We start from the raw sequence: 25196 nt of genomic DNA, 5'->3' as shown, positions 1-25196 counted from the left end.
AAAGGAAAAGAAAAGAAGGGAAAAAAAAAGAGAAAGTCATGCACTGAAAATAAACTGCTGATGAACTATTTAAATTCATTTGCCATCCCACCAGATTTCCATCACAGACACAAAATCTGCTGTCTCTGCGCACACTGTACTAGAAAGGGCTCCATGTCACTTTGGCAAATCTCCTGTTACCTAGTCAGGAACCTGCACCCAGCTAGTAAAGCAAACATTTTCTGCACACAAACTTCTGTTGACATTTTGTTCATTTTTTTGTTGTTTAAACATTTAAAGTGTGAAGAGACTCATTAAAAGCATCTTGCTTCTCTAGCACAAATTATAGGGACAAGTGGAGCTTACACCACAAGATATTTAAGCCAAATCAAATTTCCCACACAATAGCTCTGATTATGCTCTTGAACATTTTCCAAAGGTTTAATACATGGTATCTTAAAAATCGTTTATTGAGTGGTACTTCCTAAAGCCAGAACAATTTGTTTGGAAATACCATGTGAAGAATCACCCACAAATCAGAGGGAAACTCTTTTGACCAAGTCCTCTTACCTATGACACCACAAGGTTTCATGCCCTGGGTAATTATCAATCAGTTCACTGCAGAGTTCCATCTCTTCATCCAAATGGCCGGGGAGATCCACGCTTTGCTCCTCTGCACAGGCAGCTTCTGTCCCTGCACTCTCTTCCTCCTTCTGAAGGCTAGGGTTTTGCTCATTTACCACTTGCTTTTGTACCGGTATGTTTTTGTCAGTCACCGTTCTGCGTATCAAGGAGTTGAGCAAGAACTGGCGGTAATGAAATCCACTATGGTCCGAGACATGCATAGATACCCAATATTTAGTGGATGAAAGTTCATCGAGGAGAACCTGAAACAAAAGGCAGGCACAGTTATCAACCAGTATAATGGAGGAACTTAACACTACTGTTTCTGCATTAAGGTAATCTCTTCTTTGGGGATTTCAGCCACTGTGGCAATGGTTTAAGAATACACAGAAAAAAGAACTATCACTGAGCCTTTTCTAATATGTGCTGAAAAGCATCTTGGCATCCCTGCAGAAAACAAATAATTACTTCTTCCAAACTATGAAAAGGTTTTTCAGAAACCTACCCACAAGCTGAGTGGGAAAAAATCCCAAACCTCTCTGATACGAAATAAGCAGTGATTTAAGAATCTCAAAATGGTTTGCACTGCTATTAGCTTTAAGAATTTTACTTTTTACCCAGTAGATTGTGGGTGTCAGAAGGTAGGTGAGTTGCTTAAAAGGAAAAAAACCCAAACTTAATTCACACCTTGATTTTCTGTAAGAGAATATCAACCATAACATTATGTTTAAAGTCCTAGAGCTGCTGAAATATAAAAGTACTTGTCCATAATCAGGTTGCTTGATTTTACTACTGAAGAACCCCTGGAAAGGCTTTCATAACAACTCTGCCAAATACTTAAATTGCCAACTGTAGCTCTGTTTTTAACACTTCTGGCTTCTGTGAATTGTCTCTTAATTCTAAGTGCTTTTAAAATTCAAAATTAATTTCTGGATAGAAATGCAAGTTTGGCTCCCAGATAAAGCTTTTACTATGCTTTGCTTTCTCTGTTAGAGCCACTGGTTTGGTTTTTTCCACAGGCCGTAACTCTTTCCTCATACTGCCTCTCCTCCGGAGCCTAAACTATCCAAAGAGATTAAAATTACCCTTTTCATTTACTACTAAAGACTTTTGGAAGTAATCTTAAGTCTTATGGTATTCTCTTGCTTTTAACCTCTTCTCCTAAGCTACCTACATCACTTAACAGGACCAGCTAATGCAAAACAACTTTCATAGGTAGAAGTCCTTCTTTTAGATATTGCAGCACAAAAGCCACAGCCTCCCACAAAGAAAATCATGAAAACACACATGGCTAGCCATATAGCTTTTTTGGGGGCACCTGTTCTAGAAGAAATTGGAGCAAACATCATGCAAACAGTGTCTTCTACCCTAGATAATCATCATGTTTTTCTACATCTTGCCAAAAGATACCAGCATCATCTTCCTTTTAGAGATCAGCAAACTGAGGTGCAGTATTAAGAAACACTCCACACACAGGATTCTTAAGGGGGCTAAAACTCCATGTCCAGGTCTGCACTTTTGACCATAAGTTTAGCTTTTCCTTTCTTCATAGAATTGAGCTTAGTATTTTAAACTTTTGAACTTCAAAATTTTTAAGTCTATTAAGACCAACATAAGTCTCAGAAAAATCAGATCAGCCTTTATTCAGCTGTAATTGATACTATACACATTTATGCTCAACAAAGACCTTGGAAGATACTTAATTTATCTGAAATATTTATAAGCAACAAATTTACAGGGGAACATCTTAATTACGCATTTTAATTCCCTGTACAAAGGGAACAAAATTATTTCCAGCATTACTCCTTGCCTGAACCAGAACATCTCTTTTAAAAAAGCAACACAGAAGATTGCTATGAAAACATCTTCAGATCTACAAAAAACAGCCTCCTACGTAGGAACCTCAGAGTACCAGTGGAAAATGCTTCTAACAACTGGAAGTAAAAGAAAAAGCCAGCTAATGCCTGAATTCCAAGAGATTTTTAGAAAGCCAGCTTTCTCCATTTCCATCTCTATCAGTACAAACCCTTTGCCACTGTTCTGTGAAGAAAGATGAAACTATATGAAAATTCCTCCCTCCCCACTCTTGACAAGCTCTTTTCTACCTCTGGTGGTGAGCTGACTACCATGGGACTGGCAGCCTCTCCCAGAACATGACATGTGTGCTCAGTGACCTTGGTCTCAACCTCTGGGTCTGCACTCCATCTTACCCCCTCCCTGACCTGTGCTTGCCTGTTTTAGAGTGCTTTTCCAACTGTAAACTACAGATCTGAACTTCCTCCCTGGTCTGGGACACTGGGAAAATGCAAAAGAACAGGGGAAACAAACTTTTAAGGATAACCAAATTAACACAGCACTCACATAAACTAGCACTTTTGAAGACCCTGTCACCTAAGAAAAAGCTAATGCAATAACTGGGGATGGCTACAAGAAAAACTACTTTGTCTCATGAACATGTTGTCTTCTGGGCATCACACAAGAGAAGTACTGCCCCATGACAATTACCTCACTACTTGTTAGCTTGCTTGTTTTTTTGTAGGGTCTGATCAGTCAATCTCCATCCCTTAATTATGAAATTGAGTATTCCAGTCTAAAGAAAACAAAAGAGTTTGTCAATCCTTGCTGAACTACACTCTATTTTTCTATCTGCATGATTTCACTGAAGCAACACGGTGTGTACGAACTCTAAAACTACACCCCTACCACTCTCCTACCCCAGTTCCCTAATTATGCACCCATCTTTTAGTAGGTATCTGAAGCCCTTGATCTAACCCCACTAACAAACTGTACAGTCATGTGAGAAAGCTGAAATCGGACTTTCCACGGCAAGTACTCCGATACCAGCATTATTAGATTAGTTTCAAACAATTTATTCTTGACAAATCCTTGATTTACGTTAATGAACACTCTTTAAACACTATGTAAACTTGCTAATGCCATTCAAATTCTGCAGCTAGAACAAACTGAAATTTCTATATTGAAAGAAGATAATGTTTTTCACTGTCTAGTGTAAGAAAGAAGAAACATCTATATCATTTGAGTAAATGTTCCTACTGGGCCAAAGCTTTCTTCTCTAGCATTTTAAATCTTTTTCCCAGAGCTTGAGCTGATATTCAGTCTGCAGTAGCATTAGGTTTATCAAAGCAAAGGGAAAAGAATAACCAAAATCCTATTACACAGCATACCTCTTGAAATGCTCCAAAGCAGGTCAATAGCTTTGTTAATGATAAATTTGTTTTGAGAAGTCATATTTAAATGATAATTCAACATATAATTTATGTTTCTGGGCTTCTGCTTCCTTGCACACTTCAAACTACAGGCAAAGCTTGTATTACAGCAGAAATACAGCCCTAAATAATACACATACTCCTTAATTTCAAGCAACTTTGCAAGAACTAAATGGCTGTAGAATCAGTGACTGTTTTATCTGTCAATTTTTCAGCATGATTCCAGTTTTGCGTCTTGTTGAAATTTATCATACTTTCAGATATTCAAACACAGGAATTGCTGAAGGTGTTACATGAGACATCAAGCAAGTAAAAAACCTCTAAAGAATGGAAAAGCCAAGGTAAAGCTGGACAGGACTTGGCTAGAGGTGCAAAAAATAACAAGAAGGGACTGTGTAAGTACACAGGTCACAAAAAAAGACCAAGGAGAGTGTATGCTCCCTAATAAACAACAATTGGGGGCAACTGTTGTGGAAAAGGATGAAGTACTAAGTTCATTGTCTCAGTCTTCATTGATAGTCAGGCCGCCCTCCCACTTCCCTCTAGTCCCTGATCCTCTAGACTCTTGTGTGGGGAAGCCACCTCCCTCCCACTATAAGCAAAGAGCATGTTCAGAACTACTTGAGGAAGTTGAACAGCTGCAAGTCTCTGGCATCTGAAGATCCACATTACAGAGTTCTGAGACAACTGTGATAACTTCACTTGATACTCTTCATTTATGTTATACAATCTGCTTTGCAAACCATTATTTGGGGTTTTTTGAGAAAAAAATTAAAGAATGTATTCACTATTGCATTATACCTTGACAGTGAGCTTTGCCAAATGCTGTAAAACCCAGATGCGATGGGACCAGGCATTGTAGTTGCTTGGATATCTCCCAGCAGCTTCAGAGCAGACATTCATTTCCTCCTGCACTAGTCGGTGAATCCTCTCCACAGGTGCTGCTCCCAGGTTTCCTTTAGTTGCAAGACAGGGCAAGGAGTTTTCCTGAATTAGCTGTTGCAGCACCCATCGTCTGGTTAAACGATGTAAAGTGTTAATAGTGAGAGAGCAGTTTAAGAGAAAAAGATGGTTTTTCATGTGCATAAATCAAACCTTTCCAATACTTCTACTCTCTGAATATACTGTAGCTAGGCAATGAGTGAGCAGTAAACAACCATCTGAACGCTTGCCATGCTATAAACTATGACACGATCATCGCACTCCCACTCCCAACACAGCTGCATCAGTTTGCTCACTCTAAGTGATCATGGCTACTTACAGCATTATAAAATAAAACAGAAGGAAACAGCAAATTTGTGAAAGAGTGCAAGTAGCCTGTGCATGAAATTTCTAACGCTCTCCTCTTCCAAAGTCTTGCACAAAACTAAAAATGAAGTAGCCAAAGCAAGACAGAAAGAAGTGATTAAATTAAAAATTAATTCTGCTTAGTGTCTTTCACATCTGACAGTACTGCACACTGCAATTCAAACTGGTTTCTGTACACCACCAGCAATTGCAAAGCCCAAAAGGCTTATGGTTTCAAGGGCTATAGGTATAAACAAAACAAATGTTTCTGCTGATGATTACACACATTTGATTTCACATGTCTGAGATAAGCATGGATTCCTAGATGTTCTGCTTTTCTTATTTTACTTCGGACAAAGTTTTAGTAGCATTTTTAGAGGCACCCTCAATGCTGCATCTGCAGCCCCAACATAAAAAGGTTCTACAAAAACAGATTATAGATGTGTAAATTTCCAAAGAACAGCCCATGCCAAAGGAATTGCTATGGTCCAATGTGGAATGCTCTGGAGAGACTGACATCTTCTGGTGTGCAACATGGAGGTTATCCTGTTTTGTACTGGCTCACATTGGTTCCAAAACCAATGAATTGCCACTTTCAAATGTGTAAAAAATCTCTTTTAACTCCAAGTTAAAAGAAATCAATAAGCAAAATAAAAGTAATAAATTAACTTTTTTGAAAGAGAGAATTCTATTTTTCAATCAATTTGTAGAATTATATACCTACACACATATATATATGCATATAAAAAATAGGTAAGTTAACCATGTATTAAAAAAAAAAAATTGTTAACTCATCTGCTTTTTCTCTCATTTGAAGACATTCACAATATGCTTGTTCACTGGTGGGTTTTATCTAAATTGTATCCTTTTCACTCAGTTATCAAAAAAGAACAAAGTATTGGAAGAAAACATTGAAGATAATTTATAAGAATGCAATTTTAAACTGAGCATGTTTCTCAGCAGAGAGTTACAAGTAGTGTATGAACCCTTTATTCCTATACACCATTTGTTCTAAATAAAGATGTACAGCTAAGCAAACCATGCTCTGACTGTTGTATGAGTATTTTATGAAATGTGGTAATTTTGAAGAGTTAATTTTTAAATTAATGATTGATGATTTATTTTTAAAAATATCATTGATTCAAACATCACCTTTTTATCTTTTTTATTTAAGCCCACAGCTACGCGAAAAATGGAAAATTCAAAAATACTCTGGGCAAAAAAACCTCAATGAGTATGTCACTCTTAACAAAACATATGTATTATTTCATTAACACCAACATCTGAATAAAACCATAAAGACAAAATATTTCAACTCTGTAATTGTTTCAGTTTCTTAAAACCAGGAGGCTTTATAAGCCAAGGAAATCCGAAAAATTACACATGCAGGAGAGAGTTAAAATATACAGACTTTATGGTCTCTGTGGCTACAGCATCAAAAAACCCATAAAATTAAATTAGAGCTACTTTCTAGAAAGTGCAACCACAACCTCAGAAGATTTAAAATGTATTTCTGGAACCTGTTGAATATCATGGTATTATTTGTTTGTTGTTTTTTTTTTTTTTTGGTCTTTTTCTATTTCCTGAATTAATTTTACTCCAATTAATTTGGAGTCACTTTCACTTTTGCATGTTACTATTGCTCTTACAGTTCCTGGAATGACAACAAACAAATGAAGGAATGTTAAGTGACAACTGCTCAATCAATAGATATACTGACTGTATATGCACAAGATATATCTGAACCCCCAAAATATAAAACAGGAGGTCATCTGACAAAATGAATGTCAGGTATTTGACATCCTCAGTGAGTGTATCTCCCATGCATAAGGAAAAAATCAATTTGGTTATGTTTTACTGAATTTCATTCATAGCCCCATTATAGGTTTTTGCATCTTCTGAGATTTAATACCATGGGGGAATAGGAAACCCAAAAGCAATCATTATGCTGATGCAGAGAAGTATTTTTGCAAATCTTATTTTCTAACATGTATCAATCATGGTCAGCATATCCAAATTCAAGCCAAACATTTGTGCAATCATCCTAAAATACACCTTTTCTGATGTACACAGGAAAGAGAAAGAAAAATTATGATACTATCAAAATACTCCTAATTTACATTTGCATGGAAATTATAGTCAGAATTTTTTATTATTTCTAAAATGTAAATAAATATAAAGAACCTAACATTCTGACTTATTTGATAAAAACATATTGATCATCATAATGATATGGATTGCACCAGGTTCAGAAGTATTAACACGCAAAAATAATCCTATTTTTCTGGTGTTAGCTACCATGTAGAAAAGGTTAAACTATGACAAACGGCAAGATTCTTTCCCATTATAACTACATACTTTTGTTTCAAAGCCATCAAGCAGCGCAAGTCAGTAGCATGAGGATGATGAAAAGAAGCTGAACATCAAAATTAAAAATCAATGCTGCAGAAATTCATTGTTGTTGCTGTATCAACGAAACACCTTGGAATATTCCAGGCATTGATTACTAGGTTTGAGACTTTTAAGTTTATGCATGCACTGACAAAAAAGAGTTTACCAACAACTTCCACTTCCAAAAATTCTCATATAGTCATTAAGTCTTATGTTCTTTATAGAGTATGGAGTCTCTAATGCAGTATCAACTTTACAGCTGCCCTAATGCTGGACATGTTAAACACAAACATTGCAAACTGCTTCCTAATGTGATACATTTAAATCTCTTCTGGGCTATCTATAAAAGATTGACATAGCTTTTTGTTTGGAGCAATGGATCCATGCTTCAGTTGGCTCTGATACACACATTTTATGGTCAGTCAGGACTGAGATGGTTAGCTTTGTGAATTTGAGTAACTCTGGAGTTAAGTTTTCCAAACATGTGATCTGTTATTTTGATATCCAGTAGACATGACTGAATGACTTAGTTTATGTTAGAAATTATAAAAATAAATCCACCAAACCAAAAAGACCAGAACTGTAATGGAAAAGAACCCAGCTTTATTTACAAAGGTTGGCTTTAACAGAATCTTCACTTTCTGAAATGTAGACAAACTATACAGTAGTAAATCTGAGGGAAAGGAGAAACCTAGTGTGCTCAAACAGTTACAATTGAAGAAATCAGAATTTTCTGATTGAGGATTTTAGGTGCTGCAAGCCATGATAAACCTCTAAGGAAATTTATCCCCCCTCCAAAGTTTACTTAAAAAGTGTGCAGCAGAAAAGGTACATATGATTTCAATTCTAAGTGCAGAATATAGACAGGTTGCTTCAAAAGCCAAAGCACAGAATTCTGCAATGACTGGTTCAAAGATTCTGATATATTTCTAGTTGTCCTCCTGCATCTATAACTCTCCTCAACCCAATAACAGGAAATAAAAAATCCCTAGTAAAAATGTTTCCAGAGTCAATAGAAGGCAAAGGAAACCAACCTATGAATCCATGTTTCTGGACTCTTTGGAAACTTGGTTAACGCCAGTTTTCCAAGATGCAAATCTTTAAGTGGATTTAAAGTGCCAGACAGTATTAATTCTTTCCTACAAAAGATAAAATAAATCATGTGAATAAAAGTAGTAACCTGAAAACAGACTACAAATCCCAATAACAAATTGCATGGCATTTCCTTTGTATCATAACAGACCTTCACTGTCAAATTACAAGAGTTTAAAAACCCTTTAATGCATTAATCCATTCTACTATACATACATATGTACTATACATATGTGCACAAAGAACTTAATCTGAATACATACAACCTGTTAGTTCTCAAACCTACCCAGAGATTATTGAGTCAACTACCTGTAGGGTTACATATATGAACAAACATCCCTTCATGAAATTAAGCCCTTAGATCATGTGTACATCTGGAAATACTCTTACACATAGCCCTCCTCCTCCACACTTTTAGTTTTTAAATACTGTTCAAGATACAGTGTAAAGGTTCCCTAAATTTATAAGAAAAAGGAAAATATTCTCTGTGAAGAATGTTTTACAAACTTAACAAAAAGGATGCAATTGCTCTGTTTACTTAAATGTAACTTCAATGTAAAACAATCTTTGGTTAAAAAAACCTGAAAATTTGCCCTGACAAAACTCAATGTTCATCCAACACAACTCTTACAAAAATACCTCCCACAGAAAGAGCAAAATGAAAATCTGTACTTGGCCTCCTCACCTTCTTTGCACAGAATTCCCTACCCCTCACTCTCTTCTTTCTAGTTTTATAACTCTTATTGCCTGTCCCGAGCATGTTTGCAGACATCACCCACCACTGGTTACTCCAAGGGTCTTCATACCCTATTCTCCAACCTAGTAGGTAGCAGCTTTGAAGTAAAAATACAGTAAATTCCAAAGTTACAATCTGCAGAAAGAAAACACACATTTTCCAGGACCTGCAGAAGTCACAACTAAAAACTGACAGTGCAAGAAGCAGAAGCAATTTTGGCATGGGTTTGGGTTTTGCTTTTTCTAATAATTCCTGATTCATCATAATGATAGGCATGGCACTAGTAAGCGAGGAGCAGATGATCAACTCTCTGACCAAAAGACCTCAGTGGGAGGGAAGGAAATATATTCTGGAAAGATCTGCTATCAAGTAAGAACGCAAAACTCCTCTGCAGTCTGACGCAGAAAACATGTTGTCCTGAAGTTATGGCTCAAGTCTCTCAAACAAATTGACATATTTCCTTTCTGTAAGTACATATTTTCTGTCTGAGTTGGTAATTTTTAGTAGGAAACTGACTCCATCTGGTACTTTGGCTTTGTGTTGCTGTAATTGAAACTTATAACCACAGTCAGAAGCTAATGGTTGCAACACTAATAGTGAGCAAATATTTAAAATGGAAACAGAGTGGGGAATGTATAAATCCTTATGGAAGTTTTGCTTCTCAGAGATACTGGGGAACATGCTTTTATCTCAACCAAGCTCCAGCATGCTTTGGATTGGATGCTTTTAGATGGTTTCTAACGGGCAGTTCAGATATACCAACCAGAAGTGGCAGACTGACCAGACCATTCTGCTCCAATGCACTCAAATTTGGAAAGCAGCAGAACAAACATTCGGTTGTTCCACCAGGAGCAGGTGGAACAACTGCCTCATTACTGCAATGCAAAGGCGACATTTTGGTTAAAATTACTTACCACACAGACCCAATGAAAATACAGCTTAGATCAGTCTGATACTTAAAACAAATGCATGTACATATTTAACAAAGATTTAGATTATCAGGCCACCTACCCTCCAAAACCTAAACTTTCAGTGAAGAAAGTGTTATTTCTGTACTAAAACATTCACTCTAAGTAAACAGCCTCACACTTCTACACGTTTAAAACTTCCTCTTTTGCAAAGTTGAGGAACAGAACAGACAAGATCCACCTTAACTGCTGTAGCAGAAAAGCTGTTTTTAGTTGTAATGATTTTCAAATGAGAGATTCTCCTATTCACAAAGGGCTGCAAGAACTAGTATGACTGAAGCACCATACACTCACACATAAACCTCTTCTAAGCTCTTTCAGCTAACATCCAGCTTGGGATATATAATTTCTAGCTTACTTTCTTGCCATGTGGATCATAGATAATGTTTCAGCCTTACAGATTATAGCTCCCATAAAAGATAATCTGGAATAATTTTTACTTGCCTTATGCTAACACCTCTGAAGTAATTTATATCTGAAAGCAAAACGTGACTTTTCAGATCATCTTGTTACCTAATGTCTGTTCATCAGTTGTACATCCCAGGAAGTATAACAGGAAGAACAAAGGCATTTATAAAAATTCCTTTACAATCACTTCCATAAAAATTTTGGTCATTTTAACTTGCTAGACTTTTCAACTTCTAAAAACACAAGCTGACTGAATTTAGGATTAGCAACTGGAGATACCTCTTATGCCATTCAGTATAACAGGGTTCTCTCTCAGTTCCTAGGAAGTGACACATTACTCTTTAGAAAGTCTTTCTCTGCCATATAATTACCTCTTGCTCAGGGTCCCAGGTCTCTGCTCTTCTGTAACTTTGCAGTCACTTCTAATTAATATAAATAAATAACTAATCAACAAACATATGCAGTAGGCACATTAGAGCTGTTCAGAATAGCTACTAAGTCCCGGCAGACCATCTAGTCCTAGATGGCCTAGATAACACGTCTAAAGTTCTGTGTTCTCCAGTGCCTCATTATTCAGATACGAATTTCTGTGACTGTCAGCTGAGCTAAAATGCCCACTTGTCTTCCACAAAACCATTCAAGTCTTCTGACATGGCTCTGCCAAGTTCTGTGTCCTTTCCCAGGAAGGGATTTCCTTTTCTCTCTCTTCCTGTATCTTCTGAGTCAACCACTATCTCGGAAGCTTTCAGTAGAATTCAACATATGAAAAAGAGATTATCCCAGGCTACAACGAAAAAGTCAATAAATTACAAGAAACACACTATGTGCAGGGCTGCTATTCAGTAAACAACTAGAACACTTTTTAACTTTTTAGGCTACTTAAGAGTCTATAACGCTTTTTTTCCCCCTCAAAATAATGCACTGAATCAGTGTATGGAGAATGAAAGATGAACCTGGCATGATATTGTCTGAGCAACAAGAAACCAATCATCCCACAGCAGATCATCATGTTCTGCAGGCAGAGTGCAAGTCTCATACCATTAGTTCTCAGCTCAGACTACCTCAGGATAAGGATTTATCAACAGCATCTGTACAGAACACAGTCAGTCCTCTACTCTGCTTATAAAGGTACACATTTGGCTAGCCTGATCTGTAATTTCAAAGAGAAGCTGAAATTTATGTCAACATAACTAGAGTGCCTCCCCTTCAATAGAGCAAACTCCTGGTAGAAGCCTAGAACAGTGAAGGGTCAGAGTCAGCAAAGCAGTTCCTTTGCTTGAGTGGGCTCACTGGTAACCTCCATAGATACTGACTGGCTTGTGTAACAAGATCTCTCTGGATGCTAAACAGAGCTTCAAAGACAGACTGACTGCTAGATCACTAGTCAATAATTTGGTGAGTAAGGCCCACTTCTCTAGTAATTTCTATGTTTTGGTAAATTATAAACATCATAAAACAATCCTCATCCACATTCCTTAGCATTTTAAATTCCATTTACATCTTTGAGCTACTCTCCTCATGCACATAAAAGCTAACTCTTTCAGCCGTCAGGCACAAAAAAGCCTGACTGATAAGGATGAATGCATGTGCAATAAAAAAAATTCCACAAAACATAAACCAAAAATCAATTATAACTACCATAAAATGAGATTACTGTAGCAGCTCTGTACTTACACAAGCTCCTAATTCCATTTTAACACTTCATAGCTACATTTTCATGACACATTTTTCATGACCATTGCTATCACATTCATCCCCCTTTTTTAGACCTGAGAGACAGAAAGATACAGAACACAGCAGATTCCTTCAGAACTATATCAGCAGTGAAAGAAGAAAAAAGTAAAAGCTGAATTTGTCATAACTAGGGCTGAAAACTAGATGCAGCCATATTCTTTCTAGGTCATTTTGTTAATGCACCACCTGCAAAAGTGCACTGCAACTACAGGAGTCCTGTTTTCCATTAATGCACTCCTAGAGACTACCAGAGTTTTGTCAGCCCTCCAGCCCTCCTGAAGTGATAGCTTTTATAGACTGTCTCCAGTCTTACCTTGGCAGCAGAAAGAGAATATTCCTCCAACTCTGAAATTTACAAAGAGCTCTAAGATTACAAAATTGTAAGGAATTGTTGTTTCTGCACCTCCTGAAGAGCAAAAGGTAAATTCCTACTCCTCCTCCATTATGACTCCTGGACAAGTTCTGAAGGTTGACCAATGATGACACTATGCTAAACTCAACAGGTACAAGAAAGTAGAGGGGAGGGGGAAAATGTGTTTGAAATAAAGGGTAGACACCTTCTCCCCCTCTCTTGCAGTGTATCTACTGATCTTTGATAGCCTACACTGGCAGTGGCAGCAAACTGAGCTGGAATCTCAAAAGAACTCAGGGAGGTAAAAATGAGAACAGTGAATAGACACAGCAGACACCAGCTGAGCACTACCCTCATTAACTGCAGGAGGAAATAGGAATGGTATCTCAGTGGGTCTTGTACATCCTGAAAATGAGGTGCAAACATGTCTTCATATGCAGCACTGTAATCATCAGCCTTCAATTAAAAAAAACAACCAAACAAAAAAAACAAAAAAAAAAACCCCAACCAAACAAAAACCCCCAAACAAACCAACCAACCCAACAAAAAGCAAAAAAGAGCAGTCTCAAAAGAATCTGCCACATATAGAAAAGAAGAGATTTTTAACATTCCTTCAGCACTTAGTTGACAAGTTCTTGCTGAGTCACTAACAACCACATGAAACAAAGTTTTCAGCTGACTCATGTAAAGCCCGGGTCTTTTGATGGCATTTTCTGAGTGCAACATACCTCACATTCCAAGCAGTGGTGAAGTCGGGGTTCAGCAGCAGCAGGGTACACGTGATATCTATCAGCTCTAAAATGATGGAACAAGAGACATTGAGATAAGCAATGATTTGCACACAGAACTGATCTCTTTGCAGTCTCTTACTCCCTCTCATTCCTCAAAGTCTTTCTGCTACGGGCTGCAGTACCTCTGTAAAATACTGCTCTTACTCCAGAAATGAGAGAGCATTAATTAATAGTTAATTTAAAAGGGAGCAAGATCTGCCATATCCTCCCTTTTCATTATTTAAAATAATGAACTGAGTATGCCCTGAGCAAGGAAAAATCATAATATAAAATCCTTGAGTATTTAGTGATTTTAACCACACACACTATATACGAGAGTCAGAGAATTCTTCAAAGAAAATCCAAAGTTTTTTAAATACCACAGAAAAGTAAAAATATACCCTTCTATTTTAGAACTAGTCTGAGCTGCAGATGGCTGCCATATATCATCCTGTTACAAAAAATACATACACTATAAAAAACCTGTAGCTAAAAAATTAAACACCACAGCTATGAATGAGGATTACAGAAGTACTCCCTATGAAACTGTACAGAAAACACTTTAAATACATTGTGAAGTGCCTCAGACTGAAGATTTAAGAATAATTCAATAAAAAAAAAACCAAAGCAAAAACCAAAACATTTTCTTGCATCCCTGCATTTAAGCACTGTATTTTGTAATTTATGTATTACACTTATTTTCAACTATGTCATAAAAACTGAATGTGACTATACAACCTTCTACTGTAAATTAAATTTGGCTACATTCTCTCCTAATCACCCTGAATTTTCAGGTGATTTCCAGCGAATAAGAGGTACTTCATTAGTTGAAGGAAAAAGAAAAGGATGGTATCTCATGGAAACAGATCTCTGGTTAGTGCACTCAGTATGACTGCAAAATGAACTACTGTGAAACTCCACAGTAACAATACATAAATTAATTCAAAATGCAAAGGACTTGGCTTCAGGTATCTCTGAAACAAGAGAATACTTAAGTAGGTCTAAAAGTGAAATACCTTCATATATTACCATGTGTCTGATTGATCATTTATGCCCAACAAAGAAATTCTGTGCTTTCCATTATGTTCTTCCTTATGAGGAACATGCTAAGCACCATATAATGCAAGGGGTGATGGGGGGGGGTGCAGTGGGGAACTCTTTGGTGTACTGTTGACTTTGCACTAAGCTGTAATGTTTCAAAAAGTGTCTCAAGGAACAAACTTAACTTTCTATTTTCACAAGTTAAACCTCTCTTTCCTGCCAAGGAATAAATACTTTTCATATGCACAAAGCTTCTTCCTTATTTGCTGCCTGAATGTACAAATATTATTCCTTGGTTTACCCAATTCCTGAACCAGGAAAGTATTTCAACACCCATTTAATTTTATGCAGCTGACTATCCCAATTCAAATAACCAGGATTACTCATATACACAAAATCAAACATACATAAAATTAAACATCTGCTAAGTGTTTCGTGGTTACTGTTTCAATTTTACATTCAGAAATCAGTTTCGAACATTTACGAAAACATAATTTTTATAAGGAGGTATAGTTAAAATTGTGAGCTATGACTGTTTAATGTACATTTTCCATTTTACCTGCAACAATGGTTTTAGTAATTATTAGGTACTACCACTGCACATGTTATATGAACATCATGCAATAGTTTATTATAACCTATTTCAGTTTTTTGAATACTTTACAGAAAAGCCTTTCAAACTCTACTTAGAATGACAGAGCTCGTTTATTCATGATTTCCAGTTAACATGACTATTCTGGTAATCTCAAAGGTCTGTAACAGCACCCAATCAAGTCCAATTTAAACAGAACTTGTTTGCATTTCGTCCATTTTCCCATCACAGAGGTTCACTTTATCCTGAACATTATCAGAGGAAAGATGCAGATAAAAGGAAAATCTCCAAGTAGAACCTAGCTCTTTCATGTCAATATTCTTTGATGTAAGTAACAGATGAAGATGTATGAAGTGTGGATTCTGAGCCAGAGATGTGAAATGACACCATTTAGTAACCTCTAAGCCCCTTTTCAATAGAAAAATGGCCCAATTTATTAACCTCTGAGCCACTTTTTATTAGGAAGTCTTATGACAGATCTAGCACACAATGATAGTATTTGCCAACTATTCCCCTGTGTCAGTAACAAAACAAAACATCTTTTATTTACAATTTAAAATTACTTTCTACTAGATACGTTTCAGGCACAGTGAACATGTCCTTTTGCATATTAAAGTCTCCCTAACTGCAAAAGGACAAATAAGACAATTTGCGTTTAGCACACCTTTAAATATGGCTGTATCCAGTTTTTTAGATATTCTGTGAGTAATCTGTAACAATTTCAGAAAATCATCTTGACATAACAGTATGCATGCATAAATTTAAAAAATATTGGATAAAGTATAGAAACATTTTGTTAAATTTAGATTTCTAAACTCAAATAATAGCATGGGGAGCAGTCATGATTCTGGATTACAAGTATCCAAAAGAAACTATAACTAAACATCTGTGTCACTAACCCACCACTGAATAACTATAAAGCACCTCCTTCTTCCAGGATCCTGTCAGAAAAAATACCAGACACCACATCTGAAAGCAGACACTTGAATCAGCACCCTGTTGTTCTCCTCTGTTCTATTTTAAATGGCTTACAGTGACTCAAAACAGAAGAGGTGAGTAGAGACTACATCTGCAATCACCACTTATAACAAGCTTCAACAGAATATACAATTGAATCCTGAAGAAGTAATACACAAATCTATTTCTTTACTAGATGCAAAAGAAAACAACTATCCTGACAAATTCCAGACATGCATTTTCATGTACAAAAGCAATCTGGTGCAAAATCCTTGAGAATACTTAAGGGAAAACTGTAACTCTTGACAGAATATACATACTTAAGATACCTCAGAGACAAGTCTCTAAGCCCACCTGGGAAAGACTTCTGCCTTAATTCTCTCCACCACTGCAGCTCAGTTTCTGCTCAAACCTTTTATCAAATGTCAAACTCAATTATGGTAAAACATACCAAACTCCCTTACAAACATGGTTTTTAGCATGAAGGACCTGACTGTGTTTTACAGTGGTTACAGAAAACCACAACAGACATGAAAATGCTGTAGATCACCTCTTCACACACCTGTGAACTGCGCATTTTGTAAATGAAGAGACAAAAGAGAATTGAGTTTCATTTTCGAAAGAAAGCCAAGCAGGCACTAGTTTAAAATGCATGCTACTGCAGAATTCACTGACAGAGTATTCTGAGCTGCATTTTGAGAAGAAGGGCTGTGCACGAAGGCTGTTCCCTTCAGCTGTGAGAGAAGCAGAGGCCTGCAAACACCATCCCTGTGGCATCGTCAGGTGTGACAGCATCACAACAGAGCACCAGCACTGGTGTGACTGGAGCAGGGTGCCACCACACAGGTAATGGCCACCAGCTGTCTTCAGACATGCAAAAATGTGACATAGATCTCAATGCTTGTAGTTTGGCTTGAAGCAAGAGGTTTTTCTCTGTGTGGAAATTTCAATGTTTAGACATTACTATAACACTTGAGACCAAAATAAAGTCTCCCTGCTGAAGATCTGCAGTGTAAAAACAATATACATCACAAACTCCTACCTCAGACCTCCAAAAGCACTGCAATGAGAACCACTGGTGTTGCTAAGATTGCCTGTGCTTATAGGTTCAACTCTTTAAATGCTAAAGTCTGTATTTAGTTATGTGTCAGTCAACATTAATTACATCCCCTGAATTAAAGCTTTGTTTATTGAACTTTGTAATCATCTGCATTACAAATTTCAAATTTGGAATGTCACAATCACCAGTTTCTATGAGAACTGAATAAATCAGCAGCTGGTTGGTGGCAGTGATCAAAACCATCCTGGTTTTAATAGGTCCAACCACAAACCACAAAGACCAAGAAGAAATGAAAGTTACTTGTGTTAGCAATACACATCCCCTAGGATGAGTGTTTTAAAGATGTCTGTAATGAGAAAAAACATTCAAGAAAATCAATTATGTAAAAATTAAAGGGCAATCTAAAATTCATTAAGTCCACATAATGACATGTCATCAACCTCTAGGAGGAATGTGGGACACACAATGACACAAACATACACAACTGATCTGTTAGACAAAAATAAAACACAGTTAATGGGTCAGTCATACCCAGCAACACATGAAAACACTTCACCTTCTTTAAGCTACTCTTCTGAAGGGTAATTGATTGTAAGGATCAAGCCACTGCGCTGTTACTCTAACATCACATGAGGTATACAGCTAGCACTGGAAGACTCTGTGTCACCAGAAAAATGGGTTCCCTCTTGTCATGATCCACCTTGCCTGCCATTTCATGCTACTCTTTCCAAAATGCTTGCACTACACATCTATACATTTGTAATAAGAAATCAAAGTGTGTTTAGCAAATCTAGACCCCACCATCAGGCAGACAAAAGAAGGCAATACTCTCTGCTTTAAGAATGCTCCCACTCCAAGAACCACTAAAGACCTTGATTTTTCTCTGTATCATCATCAAAGGCAAAAGAAGCTCAAGTGTACATATACAGACCTGACCAACACCACCTGATTGTGCCACACTCTACACTTTAATGAGCATCAGTGCACATCTGGCTTCATCCACTTAAAGTGAAACAGAATACTGCTATAAAACACTAAACAAAAGTAGATCAAAGGAGAAATGCTACTGGCCACACATAATTTCCTGATCTACATAGACCTACTCCAAAAATCTACCTAGCAGTAACCTTGTTAGTTATGACTCGGTGCTAGAGTCTGCACCAGATGTATGCTAAAATCCCACTATTTAAAACATAATTCTTTAACTCTCTATTTCATAAAGAGCCAGGGAGACTGGCTTTGCCATAGCTGCAATCAACACAACTGAATGAATGGTGGCTGTTTGGTATGCTTCAGAAGGGGAAGACAATCCCATACATGTTGAAGCAAAACGGACACAGTCAGAGCTTTATGGACAGGTTAGTTACAAGTAAATAGAAAAAAATTAAAATATGGTAACAATCCAAAACTGAAACCCAGTTGGATGTGAGATACTAAAGATCTGAACTCTGTGAGTGGTCACAGCGTGCACTTCAACAGAACAGATATAGCTCTTTCTGAGGGATATGAAAAATAGACACTGAGAAGCCCAGAATAAGAACATTCTTTATTCCAACTGCTACTTAGAAGGTACTGCAACAATAAACAAAAAACTTGTTTCATAAACTAGTTATTCTTTTTCATTCTTACTCTTATAAGAAGTTAAGTACCTCCTATGTCACACCTGTTCATACATTCATGTAAGAATTTTTATTCAAATTAAATTAAAAACCAAAAAAAAACAAAGAGATGAGAAAGGAAATAAAACTTTACAATTATCAAGCTGCAGGGACTAATGATTTCTGGTACCTCTGCATCTGAAACACACTGCAGTCATTTCTTACAATAGATACATACATTACCACATTTTCCTTTTGACTCAGGAAAGCAGGAGAAAATCCCTTCTGTATCAACTAACATCACTTCTTCCAAAAACTCGCTGAAATTGTCTGTCTCTAACCTTTCCAGTTTGGGCAAGAGAGAAAGAAATTTTATTTTCAAATGAAAATAAACTCATTTAATTTAAGATGTTCAATCCAAAGCCTGCTCTCCTGAGTAACCACCATTTTTTCCACAACAGGTTAAACGGGCATTAGGAAGGGTAAATGACCCAGACAAAGGCACTGAGTGCACCCTCAGTCAGTTTGGGGAGTACACCACTGTGGGTGGGAGTGATCTACTGGAGGGCAGGAAGGCTCTGCACGGGAATCTGGACAAGCTGGATTGATGAGCCAAGGCCATTTGTATGAGTTTCTGACTGGTCCTGCCCCTGGGTCACAACAACACCAGGCAATACCCAGGCTTGCGGGAAAGATGCTTGGTGGAAAAGGATCCAGGGGTGCCAGCCAGAATCAGCTGAACGTGAGCCAGCAATGTCCCCAGGTGGTCAAGAAGGCCAGGGGCATCCTGGCTTGGGTCACAATGGTGTGGCCAGCAGGATCACACCTGTGAACATCTCCATGTACTCAATGAGACATCAAGGTGCTGTAGTGAGCCCAGAGAAGGGCAACTGGGGCACAAGTCTTATAAAGAGGAGCTGAGGGAGCTGGAGGCCTTTAGCCTGGAGAAAATGGGGCTTGGGAGAACCTTACTAAAACCAAAAACTACATAAAAGGAGACTGTAGCCAGGTGAGCGTCAGTCTCTCTTCACAGGTAACAAACAACAGGATGAGAGAAAATGGTCTCAGGCTGCACCAGGAGAGGTTTAGGTTGGATAAGAGGGAAAATTTCCTCACTGAAAGTGTTGTCAAAATTGAAACAGGCTATCCAGGAAGTGGTAGAGTCACCATCCCTAGAGGTATTTTGGAAGACATGTAAACACAACACTGAGGATCATGGTTTAGTGGTGGACTTGGCAGTGTCAGGTTTATGGCTGGACTCGGATCTTAAAGCTCTTTTCCAAACTAAATGGTTTTACTATAAATAAAAAATGTGCACTAAAGATCACATAGTATACTCTTCTCCAACTCAGAACTTACCATCCTTGTTCAGCCACTGTTTTCTCTGTCTGTAGAGGAGAAGTTTATTGTGTACATATGGCAAAAGAAACTTCACACACCAGCTCTCCACACCAAGCTTGTTTTCTACCAGGACAATAGGGCTCCGGTTATATCTGGCTTCAGGGCAGGGTATTAATCCAATTTCATCTCTTAAAAAACAGAGAGAAATATAAGTAAGCTTATTTCCAGTAGGTGACAATTATTTTTCTCAAGACAGAAATGCAATGGTTGGCAATGCGTCCCAACCAAACATTCCATCATCTTTTTCCCTTGTCTTTGCTGAAATCTGTAATCTAAATAGTTTTATTTGATTTTTCACAAAGATCCTAAATTATGAAAGCCTCATTTTTTCTGTTTTTAGACTACCATCCAAGCAGTTTAACTCCCCTGAATCAAGACAAGCATCCCTGGTTTTGTAATAAATATGCGACAGAGCTAAAACTGCTGCTTCAGCAAGAGAAACAGAACATGCTCACTAGTACAGGCATCTGCCTGACCAAAAGCTACCCAGGTGTGCCCTGCAGCAGCATGACTAGCTGCTCTGACATTAAGGATCACACAGAAGAATATGCTCATTTCCATATGTTCCATTTGTCATTGTCCTGTGCAAGGCAGCATGATAAACAGGGGGAAGAGCTGAGACACAGACGTGAGGCTGATTAGATGACAACTTTGTATGAGAAATGTAAGCCTTTGAAACAACAGTGACAAACACGAGCATTTGTACCAGCAAACAAAGCCAAAGAGACTCAGCTGTTCAGTTTCAACAGGCTGTACCATATTTTACTTTTTGTCAGTTTATTCTAGTATGCTGAATAGTAGCTTTGGCAGCTTCTTAGAAATAAACACAGCTCATCAGGGATTCACACTTGTTTAGACATACAGCAACATTATTTTATTTCAATTATGCACCAATTCTCCACCAACTCCCATTCAATAGAGAAAATTGTTGCTAAAGAGGGAAATCCTCAGATCTCACACAGGATAAAAAAGATTTCTCGTGATCTGAGAAAACAAATTCTCCATCTTAAGTCTTCTTAATACAAGATTTACAGATACACGGCGAGTGCCAGCTCCGAAACCTCAACTCAATTATCTTAAATAAAATTTATTACTGCGTACTCTGAGCACGCTGATTTAGTTCTGTGTCCTCACTGGATTATTATTGAGGTAATCAAAAGTGACACAGTGTGCCTGTTTAAGAATGTATTTGCCAATTCAGAAAACATATTTGATCTTATATACATCACAACATATATCACAAGCTGCAAAAAATACAGGCAAGGTGAACTCAAGGTAAAACACTTGCAAATCACGTGGCTCTGTCTCCAAACACACATTTAGGTCCCTTTTGCTTTCCCAGTCAGCTGAGAAGAGAGAGAAGAAAAAAGCATTCTCCCACCCCACTAAAAGCAAAAAATGGATATCAAACCAAGATCCTTATCTGTGCTGCTCTATTTAACACAAGCTAATCTCTTCAAGAAGCAAGATTAAACCTAAAATGACATTCCAATCCGCTTCTATCAACACAGTATCTTAATAGCCTGAAGTTTGTATCACTGGGTCTTTCTTGTATGAATGCTAAACCCAGTCCTTGGCTAAACATTGCCTGGCCTTGCATACAGGGACATTAAAGTCTCCAAAAGTAACGAAGATGCAGTCAGGCACTGCTTGGCTAATTAACTCTGTGAATTACCATAAGAACTTACCAGCTGTAACTCACCAACAGTATACCAAAAGTAAACAGCAAGGAGAGGAAAAAAACCCCACAAAACAAACATCCACACCTTTACTTATTACCAAATACAAGAGGTCTGACTTGGGTGAGCTAAGTTTAACAATACAGCTTTGAACACACCAAAATGACAGACAGGCACAGTTTGCACAAAGCTGACAAGTGGGTAAGTGTACAAGCAGCCATTGAAAAGGGTCAAGAAATGCTGGAAAAGAGGTGAGTGTGGCACAAAAGCATGGTGAACAGCAACATCATGTATGTAGCAGATTCCTTATTTTCACTGAAGCTAGGCAGTTCCTATGTAAAATAATTCAAACCTGGATCTGTAACAGGTTGAATACAGGATACCACCTGTCAAGAACTGCAGCTGGTCAGCAGCAGAAGACAAGATGCAGATACATGAAAAGACTCAGCCAGCACAGCTAGAGCCTAGTGCTCCTGAGGCACAGAGGCAGCACAGCAAAGGGCCCATAGCCAACACTGGCCTGAAGAGTCCCATTTCAAGTAGTTTCAACCACTTCAGAAATCTAGCAGACATGACTGACACTTTTTCTCCTTCAAGGGATAAAGTAGCAGCAGCTTGTGCTTTTTAACTTGAAGCATGTCACAGTGCATCAGTGTCAGCACACACAACACTTGCAGCGTACTTTCATCTCTGAGATTGCATTTATGAAAGGAAATTGCAATAGCAGCAAATTCCTAAAAAACATATCCAAGTTTGCTACCAATAAAGCATTCTGGCAGAGGAGTGGGAACTATGAAAAAATCAGAACATTCATTCATAAATACTGTCCGTTTACAGCACATTATGCTTCATATCCTAAAAATGAAGCTTCAAGGCAAAACGCAGCCTTTTTTTAAACAGCGTCCATATGCTGCATTTTAAAACCTGGCTGCCCACTCAAATTGCTTACTACATTTAGAGAAACATGAGGATATTCACTCTAATCTTCTCTTGTTAAGCAAAGGGATAAATTAGGTGACATAAAATTTTCCTATGTAATTGTTTAGCTTATCACTTTGTGGAGAAGATTAACAGGCCACTGCCTCAGAGACTGCAGAGTTTCCAGCTGACACAAATACACCTCACTTAAATTAGGAAGTTGTTATTCATTATGTGCTACCTTATTTGCTGTAACCAACATGGAGCTTGCATATAGGCTGAAAGATACTTCCCCAGTTTGTGTCTTAAAGGCTGGGGAAATACATTCTGGGAAAGAGAAGTATGGGAGGTACTTAAAACAGGGTCTCAAGGCTGGTCAACAACACTGAAAAATGAAACAGACCATCTGCCCCCCCATACTGCTGGATAAATCTGATTCTCAGAAGATAAAAATTACTGTGGTTTGCATTTTCATAGTCATTCTGTTTTCCTCAAAACAGCACACAATAAAAAGCACAAGCACTTCTACCAACAGATATGGGTTTGAAGGTGGCATTCACCACACTGTTCTCTTTGTCCAAAGGTACCATTCAGGAGGCTTCTATCCTAAGCTTTGCTCCCACCAGCGCCAGAGCTCAGTTCCAGGCAGACAGAGAGCCCGCTGCCTCCTGCGGGGCTGGGCAAGTCTGGCGATCCGCAGGCAGGCTCAGCCCATCCCGACTGCGCGACGAGTTTAACACTGCCAAACATCGAGTTCACAGAGAGGTTATTAGCAACTTTTCTTTTAAAATATATCTATCACTTCCAGACCAAGGAGCCCTCGCAGGTTTCCATGCCGCCGTGCGTTTTGCCGGCGGGGGGCTTGTGCCGCCGGGCTGCGGCCGCACCGGTCTCCACGGCTCAGGCTCCGGAGAGAGCCAGGAGAAGCCGCGGCGGCAGGAGAGCACCGAGGACAGGGACACGGTGCCCTGCCCCACGGACGCACAGGTACCGCCCGGAGCCGGCCCTCCCGCTCGGAGGAGAGCCGGCCGGTCCCCGCGGCCACTGACGGCGTGACCTTGGGCCCGGGCCCGGCCCCAGCCCCGGCCGGCCCCGCCGGGACCCGCGCCCCGCCCGTCGGCGGCCGCAGAGCGCGCACGGGCCGGAGCACAGGCAGCGCGCCCTCCGCGCCGCCCGGCCGCGGCCGCACTCACATGTGTGGGTTCCGCTGGAAGGCGTTGCGGATGTCCTTCACGACCCGCTGCACCAGCACAGCCACCTCCTCCGGCGACTCGGCCATGTTCCCGCAGGCGGCGGCGGGAGCGCTTCCGGGGCAGCGCGGGCGCGGCGGGCGCGGGGCGGTGCCGGGGCGCGGCCGGCGGGGACGGGCGGGAGCGGCGCCCGTTCCTTCAGAGGCGCGTTTGTTGCTCCGTGTCTTGGGTATGTCAGCAGTCGCTCTGGGCCGCGCAGCTTCAAAAGATAAGCACTGTGTGTATAGCTTCTCTTGACTCACGGTAGACATGGGAGCGCTTCTCTTCAAGGCGGAAGGCGAAGAGGCGATTCTGATTCTGGACCGCAACTGATATATTTGATTGTCATTAGAAATTAATATATTTACAAAGCATTAACCCTGCGTAGTTGATTTGTCTCCAATTTGAAAGCTTGCAATGTCATCATCATCGGCTTCATAATTGCCTTCCCCCCCACCAAGAGGTCTGGTAGACCCTTCCATATAGTTTCCTTAAAAATAAAAAATAATAATAATAAAATGGCCTATGGAACATTTTATGGGGCCTTTTTAATAGCCCATATATTAAGTGGAAGAATTCAGGCTAAATTATGCTGGTTTCAGGGAACTGTGTTACATATCTGTGCTGTTCCATGTTTTCACTCACTTTGTCGAATGTATAGACACTGTTTTTATGATGTGTGGTGTCTAAAATTGTTAAAGTAAACTGATGCATTCTGGATGTCAAATGAGCAAGAATACAAATATGAGGAAAGGTGTTGAAACATTTGGTGAATATTGGGAGATATTATTAGCTGAAAAATACAAGCTGTTTTTTCAAAATAGCTTAGGTTTCTGGGTTCAGTATAACCCAGAATTTTTAATTTATGCCTTACTAGAAAGGACTAAGTTTTATGTACTGGACAGTATACCTTTTCTGACTCACTGCCTTCTCACTTTGTCTATTTGTTTGTGTACAGGTTTGAATCACATTTGTGAAAAGCAGCAAATTGAAGTTCAGTCTGGGAATACAATGACTGAAATAGTTCTAGCAATGAGGTTGGTTTGGGTCTTTCGTTATTGTAATTCTGTTAAGAGGTTTTGGTGAATTAGACCTAACTGAAACAACTTTCAGATGTCATTAATCATGACAAAAATACTCTCTGAATTAAAAG

The 25196-nt window shown here is 38.7% G+C and overlaps 1 protein-coding gene across 2 annotated transcripts in view; it reads right to left on the bottom strand.

The window, feature by feature from the left end:
* The window catches only part of PTAR1 (protein prenyltransferase alpha subunit repeat containing 1), a 33245-nt gene extending 9117 nt beyond the window's left edge, over nucleotides 1-24128 (bottom strand). Inside the window, exons 1-6 of one of the 2 annotated variants that reach the window (XM_059837172.1) lie at nucleotides 24008-24128; nucleotides 20176-20345; nucleotides 13527-13593; nucleotides 8543-8647; nucleotides 4632-4845; nucleotides 550-866 (exon numbers count right to left, since the gene is read on the bottom strand). In XM_059837172.1, the coding sequence (XP_059693155.1) occupies nucleotides 550-866; nucleotides 4632-4845; nucleotides 8543-8647; nucleotides 13527-13593; nucleotides 20176-20345; nucleotides 24008-24093 (959 nt within the window). In that variant the 5' untranslated portion in view covers nucleotides 24094-24128. The remainder of the gene's footprint in view (nucleotides 1-549; nucleotides 867-4631; nucleotides 4846-8542; nucleotides 8648-13526; nucleotides 13594-20175; nucleotides 20346-24007) is intronic. The other variant, XM_059837174.1, reaches the window with a different exon arrangement.
* Between the last annotated feature and the right edge of the window lie 1068 nt (nucleotides 24129-25196).

Source organism: Haemorhous mexicanus, chromosome Z (genome assembly GCF_027477595.1).
Source record: "Haemorhous mexicanus isolate bHaeMex1 chromosome Z, bHaeMex1.pri, whole genome shotgun sequence".
Taxonomy (NCBI): Eukaryota; Metazoa; Chordata; class Aves; order Passeriformes; family Fringillidae; genus Haemorhous; species Haemorhous mexicanus.
The sequence above is the reverse complement of the archived record's forward strand: the minus strand, read 5'-3'. Positions and strand labels throughout refer to the sequence as shown.